Consider the following 22,541-nt stretch of genomic DNA (forward strand, 5'->3'; position numbering starts at 1 on the left):
TAGAGTGTTCTCTCTTCCATCTCCAGTACCATGAGGAAGAGGAGGGAAAGAGGGAAGGAGAGAGAGAGGAACATGGGGGTGGGCACAGTAAAGAATCAACAACAGAGGGAGAATAGATCATCCCTCCAGTAGAGAGGTCATGGATTGGCAGAACTTCCTAGCGGCTGAAGTAGGAGGCTGGCAAAGTCTGAGTTCTGCCAGAAACAACAGAATATTCATTGTCTCTAATGGATGCTTTTGCAGGCTCAAAATTATCTAGTAATTGTGACATTGATCTTAGGGCAAGAGTGACAATCACTAGACTTTTTTTTTTTTTTTTTTTTTTTTCCGAGACAGGGTTTCTCTGTGGCTTTGGAGGCTGTCCTGGAACTCGCTCTGTAGACCAGGCTGGCCTCGAACTCACAGAAATCCACCTGCCTCTGCTTCCTGAGTGCTGGGATTAAAGGCGTGCACCACCAACGGCCGGCCTAATCACTAGACTTTTGCAAAGGATACTATGTTAACTTCCTTGAACAGATGCATCATGCATTTGCACATGGAAGCCAGGGCATACCATTGTGGAGGAAGGTTGAGTGGTCCAGACAGTACCGCAGGAAGATGGAGCTAACCTATTCCTTTCATATCCCTTCACAAAACCTTCAAGGTCTTATGAGCATTTGGTATCAGCTACATTGGATAAAATCCCAACTTCCAGGCTGCTCTGTGACTCAGTGTATGCAAGACAGTGGAGCTGTCCCCAGGAAGAGTGAGCAGGGGACCTGTCCCTGGGAGGCTGCTGCCAGCAATACTGTGTGGTAACTGGGTCATTAGTGGGGTCTTTAGACTTCCCTTCCAAGTTTTTGATATCAACTACTCACACAGGAATCAGTTTACACCTGTATTAGTTTACACTAATACAAATATCGGCAATTCTTTACTACAAAGAGGTACGGAAGAGCTGATGTCAACATACTTCAGAGTAGTTGCCTCCTTCCAAAAAGAATCCCAATCCAAGAGCATGAAACACTCACTGAAGTCTTTTCAGTAGGAATCATGTACATGTTCACCACTCTGTTTGCTTTGAGACAGGCTGCCATGTAGCTCAGATTGGCTTTGGACTCCTTTTTTGAGACAGAGTTTCTCTGTGTAGCCCAGACTGTCCTGAAACTCACTCTGCAGACCAGGCTGGCCTCATACTCACGAGACCTGCCTATCTTTGCCTCTGGAGTACTGGGATTCCAGAAGGAACTACCACATGTGGTCACGTTTCCAATTTTCAAGGTGGTAACTCAATTCTGTCCTTCTAGGAAAAGAATTTAATGACTTATGAGGAAGATCTTTCTTACCCATAATTTTATGAACTGTGTCCCTCAGGATAAGGATCTAATTAGTCCTTATAATGTTACCTTTTAGCCTCTAACAATTTTGTAGTTCTCATCTTAACCTTCCAGTTTTCTGTCAATGTCTACTTTGTCTAATTAGTATAGAACCTGGGACCAACATAGTTATCACAAGCTGGGTATGCAATTATTTGTAATTCTTTTCTAATATAATGAAACACACTTGTGTTATCCTTAGCACGTTGTAATTATATTAATTCCTTAATAAATATGCTAAAAGAAAACAAACTGTTTTACTGACTCTTTAGTAACTAAATTCTCACTCTTTGGATAAAGATTTGGAACTTGAACCATAGAAAGGACCAATGCTTGAATTACAACAAAGCATCTTATATTCACTGACTAGAAATATGTCTTTCTGCACCTTCTCCCAGTGTGGACTTCAGCCGAGCACAGGGAGTCTGAAGGACGGTTCAACACTACAGTACACCACACAGCTAATCACCGGCGAGTTACTTTATGAGCATCATTTAGGGGCAAAGTGTGGTGGCAATAAAAAGTGAGGATGGGAGGTTTTAATCAGGATGAATAGAAGTCATCTATACGGTTCCCTTCAGGTCTAAGAGTTAGTTAACGCCCCTTAGCAAGCTCCTGTGGGACTCAACATGCCAGCATCATTAATGGCCACAACACCACAGTGTAGCTAGAAAACTGTTTTTTTTTTTATATTTTACTGAAGAAAAGACCAAAGTGTTTTGACAAATATCAAGACAGGAAAAGAAGCATCGGCTGAACATGGATTACAACTGTGAAATGCAAGGTTTATGACATGCAAGCCTTCTGAGAAAAGCCACTTTGAAAGCTTCTTGGGTCACGGATTTGCCTATATTATGGGGCCAAATCACAACCCTGGGTACAGAGGTGTCTCTTCCTCATTAAAACAAAGACAATGTAAAAGATGCTCTCCATAATAGAGTTATAATGTCACTTCAGTATCTTTTAATTACCCATCTACACAAAAGATCTTAGATCAAGCACAGGCTAAGTCATAGTAACATTTACATCGAGTGTAAGGTTTAAAAAAATAATACAAAGTCCATTCACAGTGCACATGAAGACATGGTTAAGTTTTAAATATTTAGATAACAAATAGCCATGATTGTTTAGAAGGTAAGCATATTTTTCAAGCACATTTCCATTTGTTACAGCATGTGACAGTCTACCATATGCCAGTGTAGAGGGTGGAGATACGCCAGCACCATCATCTCATTTACTGGAAAAAAACCGATACCATATTTCTTTTATCAGATAAATACATCTGAAATAAATAAATACAAAACCAACTAGAAATTTGCCTGTTAAGCCTGCACTCTTAATTGTATTATTTTTGTTTTTGAGACAGGGCCTTCCTGTGTAGCGACTGCCTTTAACTCCTTATAGTCCAGCTTCTGTCACCTGAGGACTGGGGTGACTGTAGTGTGCCACCAGGAGCCTACATGTGACATTCCAAAATTGCAGTTAGGAAGCCCCACTCGCTGTGCTCCTATGCACTTGCACACTGCTCATTTCCATTTGGAGACCAGGCAACCTGTGGGAGTGCACTGAGTACGGCCTGGAAAGTGGGGCTCAGATGAGACTAGGAGTAAGACCCGGAAAGGCTGGCCGCTCCACCTGGTACTGCAGCCTGGCTGCTGTGCGGGTAAAGCTTGCTTCCTCCGGCTCATGTTGTACAGACTGGGGCTTTATAATAGATAGCCCGACCAGTTCATTTTGCTTACCATCTCCTTAAAATCCCCTAGTTCTCCAAACAGAATTTCGTTCACTCCATTCTTTGCAAATTTGGACGTGAGAAATAAATGATTTCTTGTGCAGTTAGACTTAAACTTCTGTATATTAAGTTCCAGAACTACAGACATGATAGACAGACAGGGTCAACTGCTGGACTGAACTTTATTTCCTTCCCACAGCTTCTGCATTTAACAAATACCTAGCTTTTAAGGGTGTGTGTGTGTGTGTGTGTGTGTGTGTGTGTGTGTGTGTGTGTGTAAAGGCATGTTTAGCATGAAACCAGGTTAATAATAACCCATGGGGACGTGGGGATGTGAAGAATGACAGGGATTTTTGGTAATCTGCTTTTAAGTTGAAGTTACAAATATTGACCCCCTCAGGAAATAAAGGTTCTCTTCCATGAAAAAAAGTTATACAAAGGGATATGATGCCCCACATCAGCCTTTTGCGTACGAGAAACCTGCAGCTTTCTCCTGCTGGTCTCAGCCAGGGCTCCCCTTAGCTAATATTCACCACGATTCCACACCTAAAAGGGACACAAGGCACCTGAGCACTCCTGGCCTAGGAAACGATGGACACTGTTCTTAGCTGCTGAGGTGAGGGTAGTACCTAAATGTCTTGTCTGATAATTTAAATACAATACTTACTGAATTTATAGCTTCTGAAATTTTTGCCTTCCATACTGTCAGGATTTCAGAGAATCATAATGATCTGTATATATATATATATATATATATATTATATATATATATATTTTTTTTTTTAAAGTTATGTGTGTGGGTAGAGAATTGTTACTAAAAACAATTCCAAGAAAATTGCTTATAAAATTAACTGTGAACTAGAAAGTGCAATACTGGGCATTTTTACCAGCACAACAAAGCCTTAATAATAAAAAAAGTAGCAAGTGAAAGAGATGTTTTAAGTAAAATATGGCATATTTGTTTGCTTTAAAGTCTTTTAACCAATACAATTTTAAATAAAACACATGACAATATTGTGAGGATTACTACTGTAACTGAACTGCAGTGAATTAAATAGAATTTTCATATTTAAGGGGTGGGTTACTGTTCTCCCACTTGTTAGAATAATTTTTATTTAAAATAGTGTCTGATGGCCGTGCTGCAGCCTGACCTAGTTCAAATGTTTGACTCTAAATGAAATTTGTCAGGTGATTACCTTTAATCTTCTCCATCTTGGGTCATAATTCAATGGGTCAACAGGAGAGACACAATATTTCCAGGAAGTCTGATGTAAAGCACACAATATTAAAAAAGAATCCATTGCAAATGGATATAGAGAGTGTAAAAACAGCAATGGATGTAAGCTGCTGCTATTGGCTTCCAAGGCAAGTGTCTAAGCTGGTAACGGAAGGTTGATGCTTCTGTCACTGAATATGCATGGAACTGTCCAATACAAGCTAACCTGTCTGAAACATTATTTGTAAACCAGCTTTCTTTCATGTGGTGAACATAAACTGAATTACTACAGCCAACAGTCCAGGATACAGAACACTGCAGACAGATGATGCTTAGCAGGCAACCGTTGCCATATATACAATTGACATCTCTTAAAAAATTACTATAAGTTTTATTCCAAAGCAACTACCATTATAAGTCTGATGGCATCCCTAATGAATTCCACTGGTGCCACCACAAATAAGACTTGAGAGATAACTTCCTTATCTTTGAGGACTAAGCCTAAGGGCCATGGCAATCATGTTTTCCCAAGGTCACATCAGTACAAACACAGACTATGGGGTCATTTTCACAGTTCTTCTGCTCACGAGGCAGCTGGGGGCTGAAGTGCCTGTGACACACATCAGTGACTTTTACCCTATGACTTTATTTTGCACTGAAAAGGTAGAACAGGAGAAAGGAGGCAGAACAAAAGACCGAAGTTCTCGTTCTTCCAATGTATGCAGAGGTGATTATGAGCAGGATTCTGTAAAAATAAATCCATTTGAGAAACTCAGATTTGGCAAGACAAATGAAAAGACTTAAGCAACTTTATCACAGCATGACTAAAAAATTAAAGCTTAATTGTTTGAATCAACTAGATTTATTAAACTATTTTTGCCATAAAATGGTAGCACAATTTTACCAAACAATATGTATATAAACATATAACAGACTTCATTTCTTTTTTCTCCAATTTTTTCCTAACATTTATGTGTGTGTGTGTGTGTGTGTGTGTGTGTGTGTGTATGTGTGTGTGTGTGTATACTTGTGCCACAGTGTGGGTGTGAAAGCCAGGACAACAGGAGTCAGTTCTCTGCTTCTATTTGTGGTTCTGGGAGATTGAACTCAGGTTGTTAGAGTTGGTGCAAGCTCCTTTACCTGATGACCCATTTTGCCAGCCCCAGAATCCATTTCTTTCTTTTTCTTCTTTTGAAACAAGGTTTCTCTAATGTAGCCCTGGCTGGCCTAGAACTCACAGAGAAGTGTCTGTTTCTACCTCCTGAGAAACATTACAACTATTTCATAGAAAAGCAAAACTACTGCTCTGAGGAATGCCACACATGTTGAAATTACAAGGGAGAACACTGTCCTCTTCTTCTGGTGAATGAAATGAATAAAGAAGCTTTGTAAGTTGAGTTATTTAATATATACACAATTATCTACTGTGAGCACCAGGGTAAGATACAGACAAGTGCAGATCAACTTTTCAATGTAGAAAAACGAGTCACCTACATGTTGGAAAATCATTATACAAAATTTTATTAACCTTGGTTCTGGCCGAAATGGGTTCTAGAGAATAGTTGTGGTTTAGACAGAAGGTAATCAAATGATTCAAAGGAGTGGCACAACATGAAGGAGGCTGGTTCCAAGAGTTACGCTATCAAAGGGATCACACCATAGAGAAGCAAGCCGGATGCTGCCATGCAGAACCATGAGTTATTGAGAAAGGTTTCAAATACTGCACCCCAGTGTCAGGATTACTCACTTCATACAGTCTACTTCTCTTGGTGAAGAGCTTCAATGAAAGCATCAAGTTTCTCTTGAATTTCTCTAACTTTCTCTATGGAGATAAAAAGAGGGACATACAAACACATACTTTCAAAGGCAGCATAAATTATTAGAGAGAATCCGTATTATTAAATCATCTACAAAGCATCTTGAATTATTTGAGGAAAAGGGAGAAAAGCATTCTCACTAGACCTCCTGTGGCCCATGCCCAGGTGGTCAGAAGAGCAGCAAGTGGCCACTTTTGGGAAGCAAAGGAGGAGAAATGCCTGACAGAACCTTTGAGAAACTATTAAATAAAGCTGTAGCCTCTTACACAGAACACTGCTTGTCCACCTACACATAATGCCTGTCCACCTACACGTAGAATTGTCTTACTGCATTCTTAGATTTCTTGAAGTGCTACCAAAAAAAAAAAAAAGAAGCCTATTTTAAGGAGCGAACAAGCAGAGGTGGTGGCTTATGCCTGTAAACCCAGCACACGGGAGGCCAAGTGTGAGTGGAATGCCAGCCTGGGCTGCACTGTCAGACCCACTATCTCAATAACAACAGGGAAAGAACAAAAGTGTTCCTCATCTGGAAAACGACCTTCTAAAATATAAACAGATGAAGTTACCAGGAAGGTCAGGCAACACCACCACGAAGAGATACAATGAACTTCATTCATATTTCAAATGCCAGGAAATAGAGGCAAAGAAAACTGGGAAATATCTTTAACATATGAAAATACCTTTTTAGGTATGGATATGAAAAGTTAAAAAATATAAAGAACTGCTGAAAGTAGACTTACATTTATTTCAATTTTTAGGTTTTTTTGTTTATTGGATTCCACATAAAATCTGTAGTTTCTCTCTGAAATGTCCCCATTATATGGTATTGCTGCTTAGTCATGTACCTCCTGTATTAGAGTATCAGTTACACTAATCAGTGTGAGAAACCCAGCTTTCATCCCTTCAACACAATTTAACACATCAGTGGGAATTACCAACTGATGGGCGCCAACTAGTTCAAGGCTGGTGACTGAGACATGAGACTGGCAAGCATCTGCTCTCTACTCAGAGCAGATATCCTATATGGTGTTGTTAGTAGTCAACATTTATATCTTCTGCAATTAAACAATCTGTGTTGGAAGATACACATTTTATTAGCCATGTGCATTGGTGATGAGTGCCCAGCCAAAGGAAGAATGGTCCTTCTATAACTTTCACAGCATTGTAGGACTCTAATGGTGGCTACTACAGTCACATACAAAGGATGGTGTTTGCAGACACTCTGTAATTTATTATTTCTAATTTGTGGTATTAGATTAAAAATAAGAAAGTACGTGGGAGAAGAAAGCTCTATTGTTTTGATCAAACCACTGAGAAAATCTGATAACAGTTAAGGTAAGGGTGGCATTTCCTCTTCCGGATGAGTGAACCAGAAATGCTAAGATAATACCAATCTATCTCTTACAATTTTAAATTACAAGTGTGTGTATGTGTGTGCATGCTCAGATTGTTAGGGAGTGCTTCAGCCAGAAGACACAACAAACATTCCACTGAATTAAAGCTCAGTATTCCCTGGGCCACTTTGGGTTTCTGATGCCCCTAAGCCAACAGGTTAAGACAGGAATAATAGTGTTAGGAGGGGTGACTGATCCAGACTTCCCTTGGGAATGTGGACTGTTTTTCCACAATGCAGGGAAGGAAGATTACGTCTCTCTCTTCAGGAGACCCTTTAGGACAACTTGGTGTTACCATGTTCTCTGAGTAAGAACAATGGGAAGCTACAACAACCCAATCCAAGCAGATGACATATGGCCCAGAGCCTTCAGGGATGAAGGTTTTGGTCATTTCTCCAGGGAAAGAACTGGACCTGCTGAGGGGCTTGCTGAGGGTGGAGGAAACAAAGAATGAGGAGTAGAGGAAGGCAGCTATAAATACCAGCTAAAGTCACGTGACTAGAAAAAAGGGGAAGACGGTAGTTGATATTCATGTTTCTGTACTATTTTGTTAAGAAAAACAGTGACTATGCATATATGCACTCATATTAAGCAGATGTTTCTTCCTCTCTTATCATGTAATCAACATCACCTGAGGTAGTATCAGTGGTTAAGTGTTATCAATCTATGACACAACCTAGAGTCACGTGGGAAGAGGTAACATCAACTGAAGAATTGCCTTGATCATTCTGGCTTGAGGAAGATTTCCTGATTGAGACTGACGTGGGAGGAGGGTACCATCCCTAGTTAGGTAGGCCTGAGCTGTATAAGAAAGCACGTTGAGCATGAACTACTGAGTAAGCCAGACAGCAAGCCAGTGAGCAGCATTCTGTTCCTCTATGGTTTCTACTTAAGCTTTTACCTTGAATCTCAATTACAGATTGGAACCCGGAAGTATAAGCAAAATAAATTTTTCCTCTCCAAGTTGCTTTTGCTCAGTGTTTTAGCACTGGAACAGAGAAGTAAACTACAATACTCCCTGAGCCATCACACAGGCCCTTAGAACTTCAATCTATACTTTTCTGGAAGGCTTGAGTCTACTTCTTAATCAGTAGTCAAACTAGCAAACATATTTGCTTCTCCAAATGAAGCCAGTCTTAGTTTCGAAACTAATCCATTTAGTTGTTTAAAAACAGGTAAGTTTTAAAAATTAAGAATTTTTCAGAATTTCACATACATGCAGTTCTTTAAACCATTCTTTAAAAAAGATGAAGAGCTTTTCAAATTATCTTCCAGCAGTTCTAGAGGAGATGACCGTGGTCTTCATAAAAACCAAAATAATAAAAATCCCACCAAGACCCCATCTAGTTTGAAAAGTACAACACGAGGGAAATCCCACAAAGGTGCTCAAAGCCTCCGAAGGCCCTAGTCACTCCGTGGTGAGCAGTATATTTGGGAATGTCATGCCATATGCAGGAAGAATAATCCAATTTTACTTCATACATGATCTAAGTGCAACTGGGTAGCCACAGAGTCAGTTTGCCAACCTTTACCCTATCAGTGGCCTCCATCCTCTGAGAGGCAGACTGTCTGCAGGTGTGTGGCACAGTGGTGTCACCCACAGGAGACAGGTCAGAGCAAAGTTATTTGTGTGAAGAGACACCAAAGCTGCACTGAGGCAGATGTCTAATTCTGGAGTGTCTAAAGGGAAATCCATTTTTTAAAAAATGAAGAGATAAGCATTTTTTTCTTCATAAATGAAAGTTAAGACTAACACAAAAATACAGAAAAATACAGTTACACTTTTATGAAAAATTTTACAATTGTAATGTCAGGACATGGTACTGCCTTGCCATAAAACCTTAAGAATGCTACAAAGCATTTAAGTAAGTTACCAGAAGCAATGGGGATGGTAGATGAGAAGAGGGGAGGCTGACACAAGGAAAAAGAGCCATAGTCAATAAGCATCACTCTCACCCTAAAGAAATTCAATTGTCCTTCTCACCTGTGTAACGATTGAAAAGATGGAGTCTTCTGGGACATGGAGAAATTCTCTCTCCCCTGTTTAGGAAGGTTTATCTTTAATTATGTGTATGTACCTGTGCTGTGTGGGCACGTGCAGCTATGTCTAAGTGTGGCTGTGTGTGAGCTGTTGTGGGTCCTCTGCTCTTCACTGCTCAGCTGGTTTTCCTCTAGCTCAAGAGACTCTTCCTTTAAGAAGCATTCTGAGTCTTTAATCCCAGCACCAGAGGCAGGCCCATCTCTATGAGTTGGAGTAATCCCAGAGGCAGGCTGATCTCTGAGTTCAAGGCCCGCCTGGTCTACAGAGTGAGTTCCAGTATAGCCAGGGCTACACAGAAAAACCCTGTTTCAAAAAAACCCAAACCCAAACCAATAAGCATTCCTTGCTTGTTCTCTTACTGTCAGTTCAGGAATGTCTACTTTTTTGAAGCGATTTCAAATTTGACATTTTGTTTGTCTCTTTCAGTCCTGTAGGCAGCCCTGCTAAAGAAGAGCCCTGCTCACCTCTCTGATTTAGAAACACACAGGAGGTCTGCTGCCTCATGCCAAAGCAAAAGAGCAACAGAGCAAATGGCACTGTCTCAAGTGTGTTGGAGTATTACCTTTCATGTCAAACAGGATACACTTCGTAAAAATCAGAAATGAGCACAAATCAGCATGACTAACTGTAAACAAATGCCGATTCTCTCAAATATTTGGATTAAATATTCCAATAGAGAATTCTTATAAAACTGTGGCCTCTTTGATAAATTAAATCGACTCAGGAAGGGCTTAAACTATTCTGTGACACAGTTCTACATGTAGTGAATACGGAGGCTCGTTCCCATTTACCCAGTGTTTACTTAAAAGATGAGCCATCTCAAACACCAATTCATTGTGTATCTTGATTGAGTCATGAATATTCCCATAATCCCCAACTCATAAAGCACCACCAGCCTCAGTGAATGACGTTCCTTCTCTTTTTTCTTCTCTTCAGATGACTTGACACCCATTCACATTTTAGGTCTCTTTATCCCCCCATGAAATGGCACTGCTTCTCTCAGAGCTTTGCATCTTCTGATACTTGCTCTAAAAGTCCCAAATACAGACTAATCTGTAATTAGGTTTTGAATACACTGCGACTGCCAAAGGCCTAACCTGGGAGAGGGATCACTTCAGTGGTTGCTATCAGTTTAGAACATGAACAAAGAGCCATGCACAAAACACTACCACATGCACTGAAAGCACCCTTAGACAACTTGTGATGTTTTTAAAGAAAGCATGGAGAAATTAGCTGAAGGACTGACACAATGCACTTTAGGCAAACCATACACTGAAAGGTGCAAACCACCTAACAGCTGCTGCATATCACGCTGCGTGGGCACTCCACACCATCCTTTAGGACCTAAGAGTGAATTTCTTCTGTAAAGGCCTGCTCACTGCAGGGCTAGGAATTCCCAGAATATTTCTTCCTCGGGAGCTCACACACTGCTACTGAAAACGTTTGCTGTTTATTGCACAACTGTACTATATAAATGCCCCTTAGAAACTCAGGATCTAGAGGAATCTAGGATACGGAGAAACAAGGAAACAAAATTACAAAGGGGAAATAGGAAACCTGAACCAAAATGATTAAAACTACGGTGGAAATTGATACCCATGATTATTTATTCACTTGTTGTTTTGTCTTAGGCAAAACTTAATTCAAACATTAAAGAGTACTACTAAAACTATGCTATTCTATATCCCCAAAGCTGCCATAAGAAGTTTTGAGGGGAACAGTGGAACTCTATGTTTGTTAATAGTGACTATGGAGAAATCCAGCTTGCTTTTTTTCCCCTTTCCCCAGAGAGGGTCTCTTTAGCCCTGTTTGTCCTGGACCTCACTCTATAGACAGGGCTGGCCTCCAACTCAGAGATGGGCCTGCTTCTGTCTCCTGAATGCTGGGATTAAAGGCATGCACCCCCACATCTGGCTCCATATCCAGCTTTCTTAAGTGTTGCCCCCTCCCCTCCGTTTCTCTGTGTAGCCCTAACTGTCCTGGAACTCACTCTGTAGATCAGGCTGTCCTGGAACTCAGAGATCTTCCTACCTCTGTCTCCCAGAGTGCTGGGATTAAAAGTGTGCATCACCACCACCTAGCACTTTTTAAAACCACTTTAGGCAAAGGTAAGCACGTCTATCAGGCTCCTTTGGTGAATATACTAGAAACTATTCATATAATTTCTAAATATTTTGAAGTCTATTCTCCAAAAGGCTTTGGCATGAACACAGAACAGCCTTACATTTATCTTTACAGGTGTGTTAGGCCCTGGAATCTTCCCAGCTGGATGGTAATACTAATTTCAGTGCAGCTACTTATTAATGTTTAGTGTCTGTCTTACTTGTATCTTTCAGGGTGCTGGCTAATGTCCATAGGTATAAAACCTTGAACTTTTGGTTATATCACATTCACTGAAGGGCTCAATGAAGGCAGTTATATGTGGGATGGAAAAAGCATCTACTTTGGGAGATACATTTTATCTTTAGAGAAGACAAACTAAATAATCGTGTATTTGGATGATACTTTGGATTCTCTTAGGAGTGCTTATGCTACCAGCTCACATGGAGGACAGCATGCTGAAGGCCGGGGCTGGGAACACAGCATGGTTGGTAGAATGCTGCTTGACCTGCATGAAGCCCTTGGTTCAGTTTCTAACCCTGCATAAAGCAGGTGGGAGGTGGAGACAAAGGGATCGGAAGTGCAAGGCCACCTTTGTCCTTGGGCTGCAGAGCAAATTCAAGTCTACCTGAGACTTACAACAACAACACACCCCTAGAAACTGAGTGTTCACTTTGAGAGGACAGATGAGAGACATTTTTATCAGGTGTGTGTACCGGATGCATCCACCCTACTGCTAATAAACTGCTGTGTGGTGGTCTAGTGGCTACAAGAAACAGTTATCCAGCCTTACTTTCCATTGGGCCCTGGCCACTTTATATCTAGCAGAGTATCCACAGCCTCCTAGAGCATGTACTTGCAGGGTTACCAGCCTTAATCAAGTTCTACTTCTGAAGAGTACATTCATAGCCTGTGGACTCACACAGTCCAATGGAATATTCCAAACGTGGTCTTTTTATATTGGTGATGCTTTTAAATTTACAATTTAAAAGCATTCTGTAGGGCAATGATGGAAATGACACCATTTGTCACATTTAACCTTTAGAGAACATTTTTTATACTTTTGGTTGTGAGCCTAGCCTTTAACGGCTGAGCCATCTCTCCAGCCCTAGAGAACATTTTTTATGAAGGAAAAAATATTTATACTGAATTATATTCTCTCTCTCCTTCCCTCCTCCCTCCCTCCCTCCCTCCCTCCTCCCTCCCTCCCCCTCCCTCCCTCTTCTCTCTCTCTCTCTCTGTCTCTCTCTCTCTGTCTTTCTTTTTTGAGAAAAGGCTTTGCTATGTAGCGCAGGTTGGCCTAGAACCCACTATGTAGCTCAGCTGGGCCTTGAACTCATGGCAATTCTCCTAACCCAGCTTCTTGGGAGTGGTTATATATGTGTGCCTCACCATGCTTTGCTATGCTCAATTCTTAGAAAAGCCAACATCAGAATCATCTATAGTATTTACTTTCAGGACCATAGATAACAATTAGTTTTTATGGCATTCATGACCACCTTTTTCTAGTAAAGGCCACAGAATCTATCATGAGGTTACAACTGTCTACTATGAGTCATTTTACATTTCACATAGAATATTAAAAATTATATCAAGTCACATTCTGGTAACAAAAATTTAAAATTATTTGATATTTTAATTCATTAAAGATACATCACTTTCTTTTTTCCTCTAATAACTAAAATATACTTTGTCAAAATGAATCATTTCATTTGCCCGTGTATTGCCAGTGTAGAAAATCTAAATATCATATTTCAAAGAAATACTGACATAGGCAATTACTTGAGAAGACAAAGTAAATTATTCTGTTCCAACAAATTAAATATAACTTTAAAAATGTTATAGTTTGTCTTTTTTACTTTTCTCCTATTTTTAAAAGTATATTTTACTTTGACTTTTGTTATGAGGAAAGCTGAAACATTTTAAGAAAAGGAAAACCACCCAGGCAGTCCTTAAAGAGATAGGGCATCATTTATCACTTGCACAGACAGATTTATAAGAAGGGGGCCCCTTTGGTTCCTTTAAGACTGCAAAACAGATGGGAAGTGAATGGATAGTCAATGGGACAAGAAAACGCTTGGGAGGTGCTGCTGGATGCATGTTCCCAGCATAAGAAAGGAGGCCGAGATTGTAACTGCATGACCGGGTCCTGGAGAGGGCCTTTCTTCAAGCTGTTACAAAGACAAACGCTGCTCCTCTTCCTGCTGTCAAACTGTTATAAATATTGGTTTGTCAAAAGACCTTCAGGGCTGAAGCTTTAAAAAGGAGTCGTAGCAGATTAAATGAGTCACAGGAATGAGGCCCAAACAGCTCATTAATGTAATTTTAAAAGTAGAAGAAAAACAAGCTCAGAGAGTGCAATTCTGATTTATGAAAGCTTTAGTCGAGCTTAAGCTGAGATGAAATACAGGTTACAGCTCTTAAGGAAGATGCTCTGGTAGACAAAGTACTGCCCAGCCTGTTGGTAGCACCACGCCTGCAAGGAGGTCTAGTTACTAATACCTTTCCCAGCTGGGAATGCTTGGGAACAAAAATACTATAGACTTCTGCTTTTCTAGTTGAATTCCCAGAATCTAAAAATCTAAAATGTGCCAAAAATCTGAGAGTCAGAGAGTATCACGTGAATACTCAAGTTTAGATTTTTACAGCCATTTGGATTAGAAGTGCCCGGCCTGTACTGGTGCAGTAAGAGAAAGAGACAGGCAAATCAAAGTAACTTAAGAATTGATGTCACATATTATGTAAAATGGAAGTTATCCTCAAGATTTTAAATACACTTTCTTTTTCTCAGCTGCCTGATATGTCCTCTGTAAGAGGAGTACATATTCTTTTTTTTTTTTTTTTTTTTTTTTTTTTTTTTTTTTGGTTTTTCAAGACAGGGTTTCTCTGTGGCTTTGGAGGCTGTCCTAGAACTAGCTCTTGTAGACTAGGCTGGTCTTGAACTCACAGAGATCCTCTGCCTCTGCCTCCCGAGTGCTGGGATTAAAATTGTGCGCCACCAACGCCCAGCAAGTACCTAGTCTTAAACTAAGCCATCTCTCTATCCCCAAATTCTGGATTCTTTTTTCAAGAGACAATTTATATTTTAATTAAAAAAAAAACAAAACAGGTATGTGGAGGGCATATGCATGTACAAGCTGTAAATTCCTTCCCACCCCCCTTTTTTGTTTTTGTTTTTTTTTGAGACAGGATTTCTCCATGTAGCCCTGGCTGTCCTGGAACTTGCTCTGTAGGCCAGGCTGGCCTTGAACTCACAGAGATCTACCTGCTTGTGCCTTCTGAGTGCTGAGATTAAAGGCTTGTGCCACTACCCTCTGGCACAAACTACATTTTTGATACTTTGTTTCACTAAGAAATCAGGCTCAGAAACACTTTCTAACAATACAAACTAAGAAGCCAAATTACAAGAACTGTTGTATCTATAGTCACTCACAAACAGAAACCAAAGACTCAATGATGAACAGGGTCACTAAACCATTCTAAAAGCCATCAGTGCAAACAGAGCTAGCCTCCACTTTGCCATAAACATACATGTTAATGGCTAAGTTATTAATTCAATGAGTATCAATTTCTAACTGTGAGCAATGGGAGGAGGACCTCAAGCCTCAAACCACTTTAAAAGATGGTCTGTGAGCTACACAAGTGTGAGGGACAGGTTAAGTTCAAGGACATGGAACTCAAAACAATAAATGATGCAGTTACATGAAAAAAATTACGTATTTCTGAATAGAACACATATTATTCCTATATCAATGCTTTCTCTTGATTTTTAGTAACCCATGGGAAAAATTTCAGTAGAAATGAGAATAAAATATTAGGAAGAAATATGTGGATCCTGAGAATAAGGCGGCAGGCAAACATTTTTTTCCTGGACATAAGAGACTCAAGATAAAAAGTGGTTAGTCTGCATGGAAGGGTCCATCCATTAACTTTAAGGTGAAAATAATTTGGCATCTTTGGACAAGGAAGACACGATGAAGGCACAAGCACACTCAGGAAGGCCAGGGTCCTGAATAGGGGGAGTGACTCTCAAGGAGCGTGACTTGACCATTAGTACAGGGTATGTTACGACACAGCCTCTGGATCACACGGATTCCCGGATTCCATAAAGGAACTCCCCCAGAGGTTTCAGTTGTATTCATACTGCTTGTTCTGCGAAAGAGTATTTAAAACTAGGTTTGCACAAAGAAAAGGAAGTGAACTGGAGCCCACTCTGCCAGATGACAAGCTGGATGCACGTGCATTAACAACAAGCTAAAAGTATGTGGGCAGCAGAAGCTAGCCCAGGGCCCTTAAGGAAACAGCTCTAGAAACTGTCCCAGGATCACTTCAATAGTCTATTAAGCTACAATGTTAAGGGCAATAATCTCTGGTTGGGGCATTTCTCATAATGTATATGTACTAGTATTTTTTGGTTGTTTTGATGATGATGATAATAAAAGACTTAAAAATTAAAACCTAAATCCTGGTAGTATACCTGTTAGATCTGTTGAAAGATGGCAAAGCTGTGTACACAGCTCAGAATAAGAAGCTGTGCAAAAAAATAAATAAATTAAAAACAACACCGAGCGTTGGTGGCACATGCCTTTAATCCCAGCACTAGGGAGGCAGAGGCAGGCGGATCTCTGTGAGTTTGAGGCCAGCCTGGTCTTCAGAGCGAATGCCAGGATAGGCTCCAAAGCTACACAGAGAAACCCTGTCTTGAAAAAACAAAATAAATAAATAAATAAAAACAAAATAAAATAAAATAACCTTCAATTCCTGTCCCAGAACGGGGACAAGAATTTGTTTCACTTACTTAGGTGAAATAAAAAAAATAGCAACCTTCTTCTACAATTCAAAATACTAAAACTGAACAGATCAAAGAAATGTGTAAGGAGAAATTAAAATGGACTATTTTGTACATGGGTGGTAACAGTGAAAGAAAATTCTCCCTAAAGTGAACAAACCATCAAAGCTTGAAAACTTCACCATTTCTAGCAATACTTCAATATGTTCCCAAAGGACGACTCAAAATGGAACAGGAAATAGGAATACAAACACTGACTTCCAATAATGGAGGTGAGTCATTATCATGTAGGCTTATGCAATGTCTCCTAGTAATGGGAGACATTATTTGGAAAAAATATCAATTTACTTTTAAGAATGAACATATCATATATAGATTTCATCATTCCCATGATAGAATAATTCAGATGGTGAAATTTCTAAGGGAATTTTGCACTGTAATCACTGGGAAGGAAAGTTTAGAAATATATAATAGTAAAATATCTAAATTCCTTTGGCCTTAACCGATATTTCCATCTACCCCAAGAAGTGTGCTTCCTACTGAGCACGGTGGTGTGTGCCTTTAATCCCAGCACTAAGAGGCAGGGGCAGGTGGGTCTCTATGAATTCCAGGCCAGCCATGGCCATTTAGTGAGACGCTGTCTCAAAAAACCAAAAGGTAAAAAAGAAGTATATTTCCTAAACACTGGTGTAGGGCATTTAGAGCCGGTCTATAAACCATCAAGCTCTCTTTTTCATAATATCTGTTCATGTTTTGCTAAATTTTATTTTTTATATACTTTCATAAGCCAGCAGATTATATTGTGATTTGATTTGGATTCCCACTACTAGGTTCTATTTTTCCCATTTTAGAATTAGAGAGAATACATAAAAACATGACATTTGAAAAGGTAGGGCTGAAAAAGTAGCTTAGAGGTTAAGAGCACTGGCTGCCCTTCCTGAGGATTCAGGGCCCTCTTGTGTTCTCCTTAGGCAAGGCATGCATATAGTACACACACACACATATATATATATAGTACACACACACACAAAATTTCAAAAGAAATTTTGAAAAAGTTTAACTCCAACTTTAAGTTTATTATTTCATTACAATATTGCTCATTAAGGAAATAGTAAACCTTATTAGAAGGTAGAAAAAAAAAAAACAACAACCCAAATTTCTAGTTTTAAATATATATACCGGCTTCCAAAATAGTACCTAAATAGAACTTACTTTAAAGCAATGGTTCTCAACCTGTGGGTCATGACCCCTTTGGAAAACCCAAATAATATGAAGTAAATATCCTTTTAATCTTATACCAATGTATTCCTCATTTGTAACTTTAAAAAATAGATTTGGGTCATGAAAAATGTGTTTTCATCCAAAGGCTCAGTTTGAGTCTGCATTTCCTCATCATTAGCAGGAAAACATACTATTGAGGCCTGGTCACAGGGAATTCAGTGTGTAAATAACTGTCTCTCAAACATAGGTCTCTCCCTAAGGGTTACTTTATTCTTTGTGTCAGCTCCATCCTTTTTCGGCTATAACACAAAGCAGAGCCTGCCTCATACATGCAGGCTCTATGTAAAAATAATTCTTTATTGTTTTCCTCAGTTGCTCTATTTTACCTTAGAATGAAAAATACCTTCACAATGGCAGAATTTACAAAAGTAGTAACTTCTATCCAGAAAAGATGGCTCAGAGTTACTAGTAACATAAAACAGAATGGTTATTCTATAGTAAACAGTATTAATCTTTCCTTTTTACAAACACACATATGTCTAGAAATAACCATTTCAAAACACTTGAAAGCCAAAGAAAATGTGTTCCAATAAACTTAAATTCTTAACATTAGAAATTATTAATTTTTTTTTCTTGTGTGTGTGTGTGAACTGCATGGACTGGCCATTAGGAAACCATTGGGGGCCCATAAATCAATGGTTTCCATACAGTGAAAGCCAGGCTACAATAAGGGAGGTGTGGGTACCAGAATGAATGCAGCAAATGTGAACTGCTCGCAAGGGATGAAACCGGAGCTTCTGGCGAGACAGAAGAAAGGTCTCTGGCACTTTCAGTCTCCCCCTTTGAAGTCCAAAGAAGGGCTAATGAAAGTCAGCATTAAGATCATGATCAAGCATGTATGATACATAACACAAGTGACAGTAGTCACAAATGAATCAAATCATTCTGATAGGGTGGGTCAATCATAATAGACATGAGAATATTTTCTTTAGATGATTATTTTGGCTGATCTACAGTTATGTAGTGGGAAGGCAGTATTCTTTCTGCTCAATCACACAACCATGGCAGTAGCTGAGTGTGCTTTTAATCACTGAAGGAAGGAAAGTAAGCAGGTAGGAGGAAAAATATTGGTTTAGGTCAGATGACAATGACCTAGAAGAAGGTGTAAGAAAGAAAGGAAAAAGTGCTAGAAGCCAGGAAAGATGAAGCAGTACTGGGGCCAAAGACACAGCAAGAGGACTGGGAGAGAAATGAGTCTGGGAGATCACAGTCCTTACTGCTCATGCTTTCTTCCCTATTATTCTGATTGTACCTTGCTTTTCTCTTTTTAAAAGACTTACTTATGTCTTTTTATTTGATGTGTTATGTGTGACTGCCTGCATGTCTGTGTGTACAACCCTTGTGTGTCTGATGCCAACAGAGTCCAGAAGAGGGTATTGGATCCTCTGGAGCTGGAGTTACAGTTGTGAGCTGCTTGCTGCTAGGCCTGGGAATGGAACTGGGGCCTTTGCAAGAGTAATAAAGAGTCCCGTTTCCAGCCCCATCTTTTCTTTTCTGGGCCCGGGCACCTAAAACTCAATGCTACCCTTTTCTTTAAAATTTGTTAAAACTGATTTCCTTTGTTAAGTAACACAGCTGACATGCTACCACTTTTGGAGTTCAAAAGACTAAACAAATTTGTGAAAGTCACATACTATCCCAATTAACGAAGAGAAAATTACCTTGCTCCGAATAGAAGAATCTCCAGAATATATGGGGTGGGGAGGTAAGTGATGGGGGTGAATGGTCACAGAGAGCTTCCTTTCATGCCATTTAGGTTCCACATTCAAAACAAAGTGACCCTTGTAGGGTGCTGTTTAGTCCCACATTTTTTCAGGACCACTGACCTCATGTGTGACAGTAGCAGGCATCGGAGAAGATTGGAAATACAAAGCAATCGACAGAAGCTAAATCTCTGGCTTACCCAACACTTTCCCTTTCTAGATACAGTAGAATAAAATCATTCCAGCTAACTACAGTTCTGTTAGCTATGTCCTACTTGCTTTTTCATTCAGATCTTAACATGGCATGAAGAGATCCTTATGACTATTAGGATGCTGTTTGAGCCTGAAAACATCTTTGTAGACTTCGGTGGCTTTGATAATTTCTAATCTTGGGTTTGCAAATGAAGTCTTAGGTCACTCTTCTGTTGCTTTCTTTTTGTCATCATAATTTAAAAATGAACAAGCACATCTGTTTTGTCATTAAATAATATTGACCACAATGAATAGAGTTCTCATAGTAAACATGACTTATGTTGCTGAATATCTGGTAATTCAGAGACAAAAGCCTTGTATCTGTAGTCTCTATGGCCAAGTGTTAGCGTCACAAGTGAATGTCATGCAGCCTAAGACACAAAGGTTGTATCTTTGTGCCTTTTTAATTATCAAGAGAAAGCATAGGATGGCGGATAAGAGGAGACTGGGAACGTGAAGAAACACAAAGAGGAGCTTGAACAGCATTGTATATGCTCAAGAGAAACAAACTCTAAGTTTCCAGTAACAATTGCTTGCTGTCTGGGAGATGCTCAGGCATCAAACAATAAAGAACAGTCAACAGAGGCAAGCGGCCGAGCACGCTGCTGCTCTCCTGCTCTAATCCTCTGAGGCTGGTAAAAAGGCCAGCTGTTGCCACCTCGCGTAGGATGGAGGCAGGCAGCAGAGCAGATTAACTGGGGGCGGGCAGAGGGGATATTGCAAAATCCTAAATTAACAGCCACTTTGATTTTACTGCTTTTAATATGAAGGCTACTCAGCTATACCGTTACAATATGCCTGCACAATGACAGTCAGAGTTCACTATTGGTTATTTCATGTCTTTTTTTGGTTAAATTTCTATTGCTAAATGTGAAGGAATTTACAGAAACTTGGGGTAGAACATTTCAACACTCTCAATCCTGCTCAACAAAAAACATAAAGTTAGAATGACAGCCAGTTAAAGTTTAAAGGGTTGGTGGATCTTGTAGCTCAGGTATGAACACAACCACACTGAAGATCTCTTAGCTTGTGGCCCTGGGCTGTGGTTCAGTTGGGAGAGTTTGAAGAGCCCTGGTGTTTTGGGCCTGGAGCCCTTAACCAAGTACTCAGAAGGTAAGAGCAAAGAGTAAGTTGAGCATGAAGCTCCGAGTCTTTCTAGATACATATGGAATAGGAGACCAGCACAGGGGAAAACATCTAGGTTTTGGGCAACTCTGTTTACAGTGGCATCTGGCAGTCTGGAGACAGTTTATATGTCATATAAAGGACACGGGTTCCATATAAAGAAGACAGTTCATCTACTGACTTCATATACATGTTGTGTTTCTTTAACCAGATGTTTTTACAGAGTGAAAGCCTTAGTTCCACAGCTTTGTACACAGCAAGAAAGATGGAGGACATGCCACTATGTACACATCCCAATACAAAGGGCATATTCTCTCTCTCTCTCTCTCTCTCTCTCTCTCTCTCTCTCTCCCTCTCTCCCTCTCTCTCTCTGTAATAAATTAAAAAAATCTGTGACCAGATACTATGTGTTTCTAAGCTGCCATTTCTTAATCATTAAAATGAGAAAAATAGGTATGGTTACTTCAAAAGGCTGCAGTGGACACCCCAGTGAGAACTTATGGAAAGCAATTTTCTGGCCCAAGACAAGTGCACAAATACCAGTTCACATTCATAAACAACTTCATGTTTTGATAGACAGTTAGAAAGAAACATAATATAAATGGGAAAAGAATCCTTTCTCAGAACAAGCTGTCTAAATGATTGCAAATATCCCTTTAAATCTTGGCTGACTCTGTGTACACAAAGAATAGAAAGAATAACTTGGAGCCTGGCGGTGATGGTACACGCCTTTAATCCCAGCACTTGGGAGGCAGAGGCAGAGGCAGAGACAGGCGGATCTCTGTGAGTTAGAGGTCAGCCTGCTCTATAGAGCAGAGTTCCAGGACAACCTCTAAAGCAATACAGAGAAACTGTCTTGAAAAACAAACAAAACAAACAAGAAAAAACAAAACAAAAAAATCAAAAAACAAACAAACAAACAAAAACAAAACCAAAAAACCAACACTGATGTAGTCTTTCCAGGATACAGCTGCCTGGCTTTCTGAAGCCCTGCTGATGCCCTTGGAACAGATTTGGTATTTTAGGTCTCCTAGTTGCTGTCAATGTAGACTAGTTCTCTAGTCCTGCCTTGTCTTTGATGCATTTAACAACTGCAGGCCAGCTACTCATTCTGTAGAGGATCCTTTACCTTGGGTTTCTGATGTACTCTCACACTAAGGGCATGTATCTTTAGGAAGCATGGCCTCTCTCAGTGCATCCCATAAGGTGGCATAGGACTTTTTGATTTGGCCATATGATTTAGATTTGACAATATTGCTCAGGTTTCTCCAGGACACAGTTATTTACCTTTCACTTTAAAAATAATAGCTATTTTCTTTGAAAGCTATTTTTAATAGGTATTTCCTATTGAAATATTTTGGATGATAAGATAAACATTCTATTCTTCATCACTACTTGCATCTCCTCCCGATATAATTCCAAAATTCGTGGATTTGTGTTTCATTCAATAAGCTACAACCTGTCACTGTCTTAATATCCTGAGTCTAGCCAGCTGCAGATCAAACAGTGCCTGTATCAGGTGACACAGACACATCACATTTCAACAAATACATCCTGACTTCTTACTCTAAAGTGTCCCTGCTCATCCTGTCCTTCCCACGCTCCAGCTATGGAAACCACTGTGTGTCCAAAGAGTCTTGGCTTCTTTAACAAGTCCCCTCACACAAGAAGTGTGCTTTCATCCTAACCATAGTCTCACTCTCTACTTTGGTAGAGAACAATAGTGAATGGTGAGA

At 39.8% G+C, this 22,541-nt stretch overlaps 1 protein-coding gene across 8 annotated transcripts in view; it reads right to left on the minus strand.

Annotated features, from left to right (window-relative positions):
* Positions 1-4,674: 4,674 nt before the first annotated feature.
* The window catches only part of Opa1 (OPA1 mitochondrial dynamin like GTPase), a 72,599-nt gene continuing 54,732 nt past the window's right edge, over positions 4,675-22,541 (minus strand). For all 8 annotated transcript variants that reach the window (XM_027412916.2, XM_027412914.2, XM_027412915.2 and 5 more), the window contains 2 exons: positions 6,051-6,125; positions 4,675-5,048 (listed from right to left, as the gene is read on the minus strand). In XM_027412916.2, coding sequence (XP_027268717.1) covers positions 6,061-6,125 — 65 coding nt within the window. In that variant the 3' untranslated portion in view covers positions 4,675-5,048; positions 6,051-6,060. The remainder of the gene's footprint in view (positions 5,049-6,050; positions 6,126-22,541) is intronic.

This window comes from Cricetulus griseus, chromosome 4, assembly GCF_003668045.3.
Source record: "Cricetulus griseus strain 17A/GY chromosome 4, alternate assembly CriGri-PICRH-1.0, whole genome shotgun sequence".
Taxonomy (NCBI): domain Eukaryota; kingdom Metazoa; phylum Chordata; class Mammalia; order Rodentia; family Cricetidae; genus Cricetulus; species Cricetulus griseus.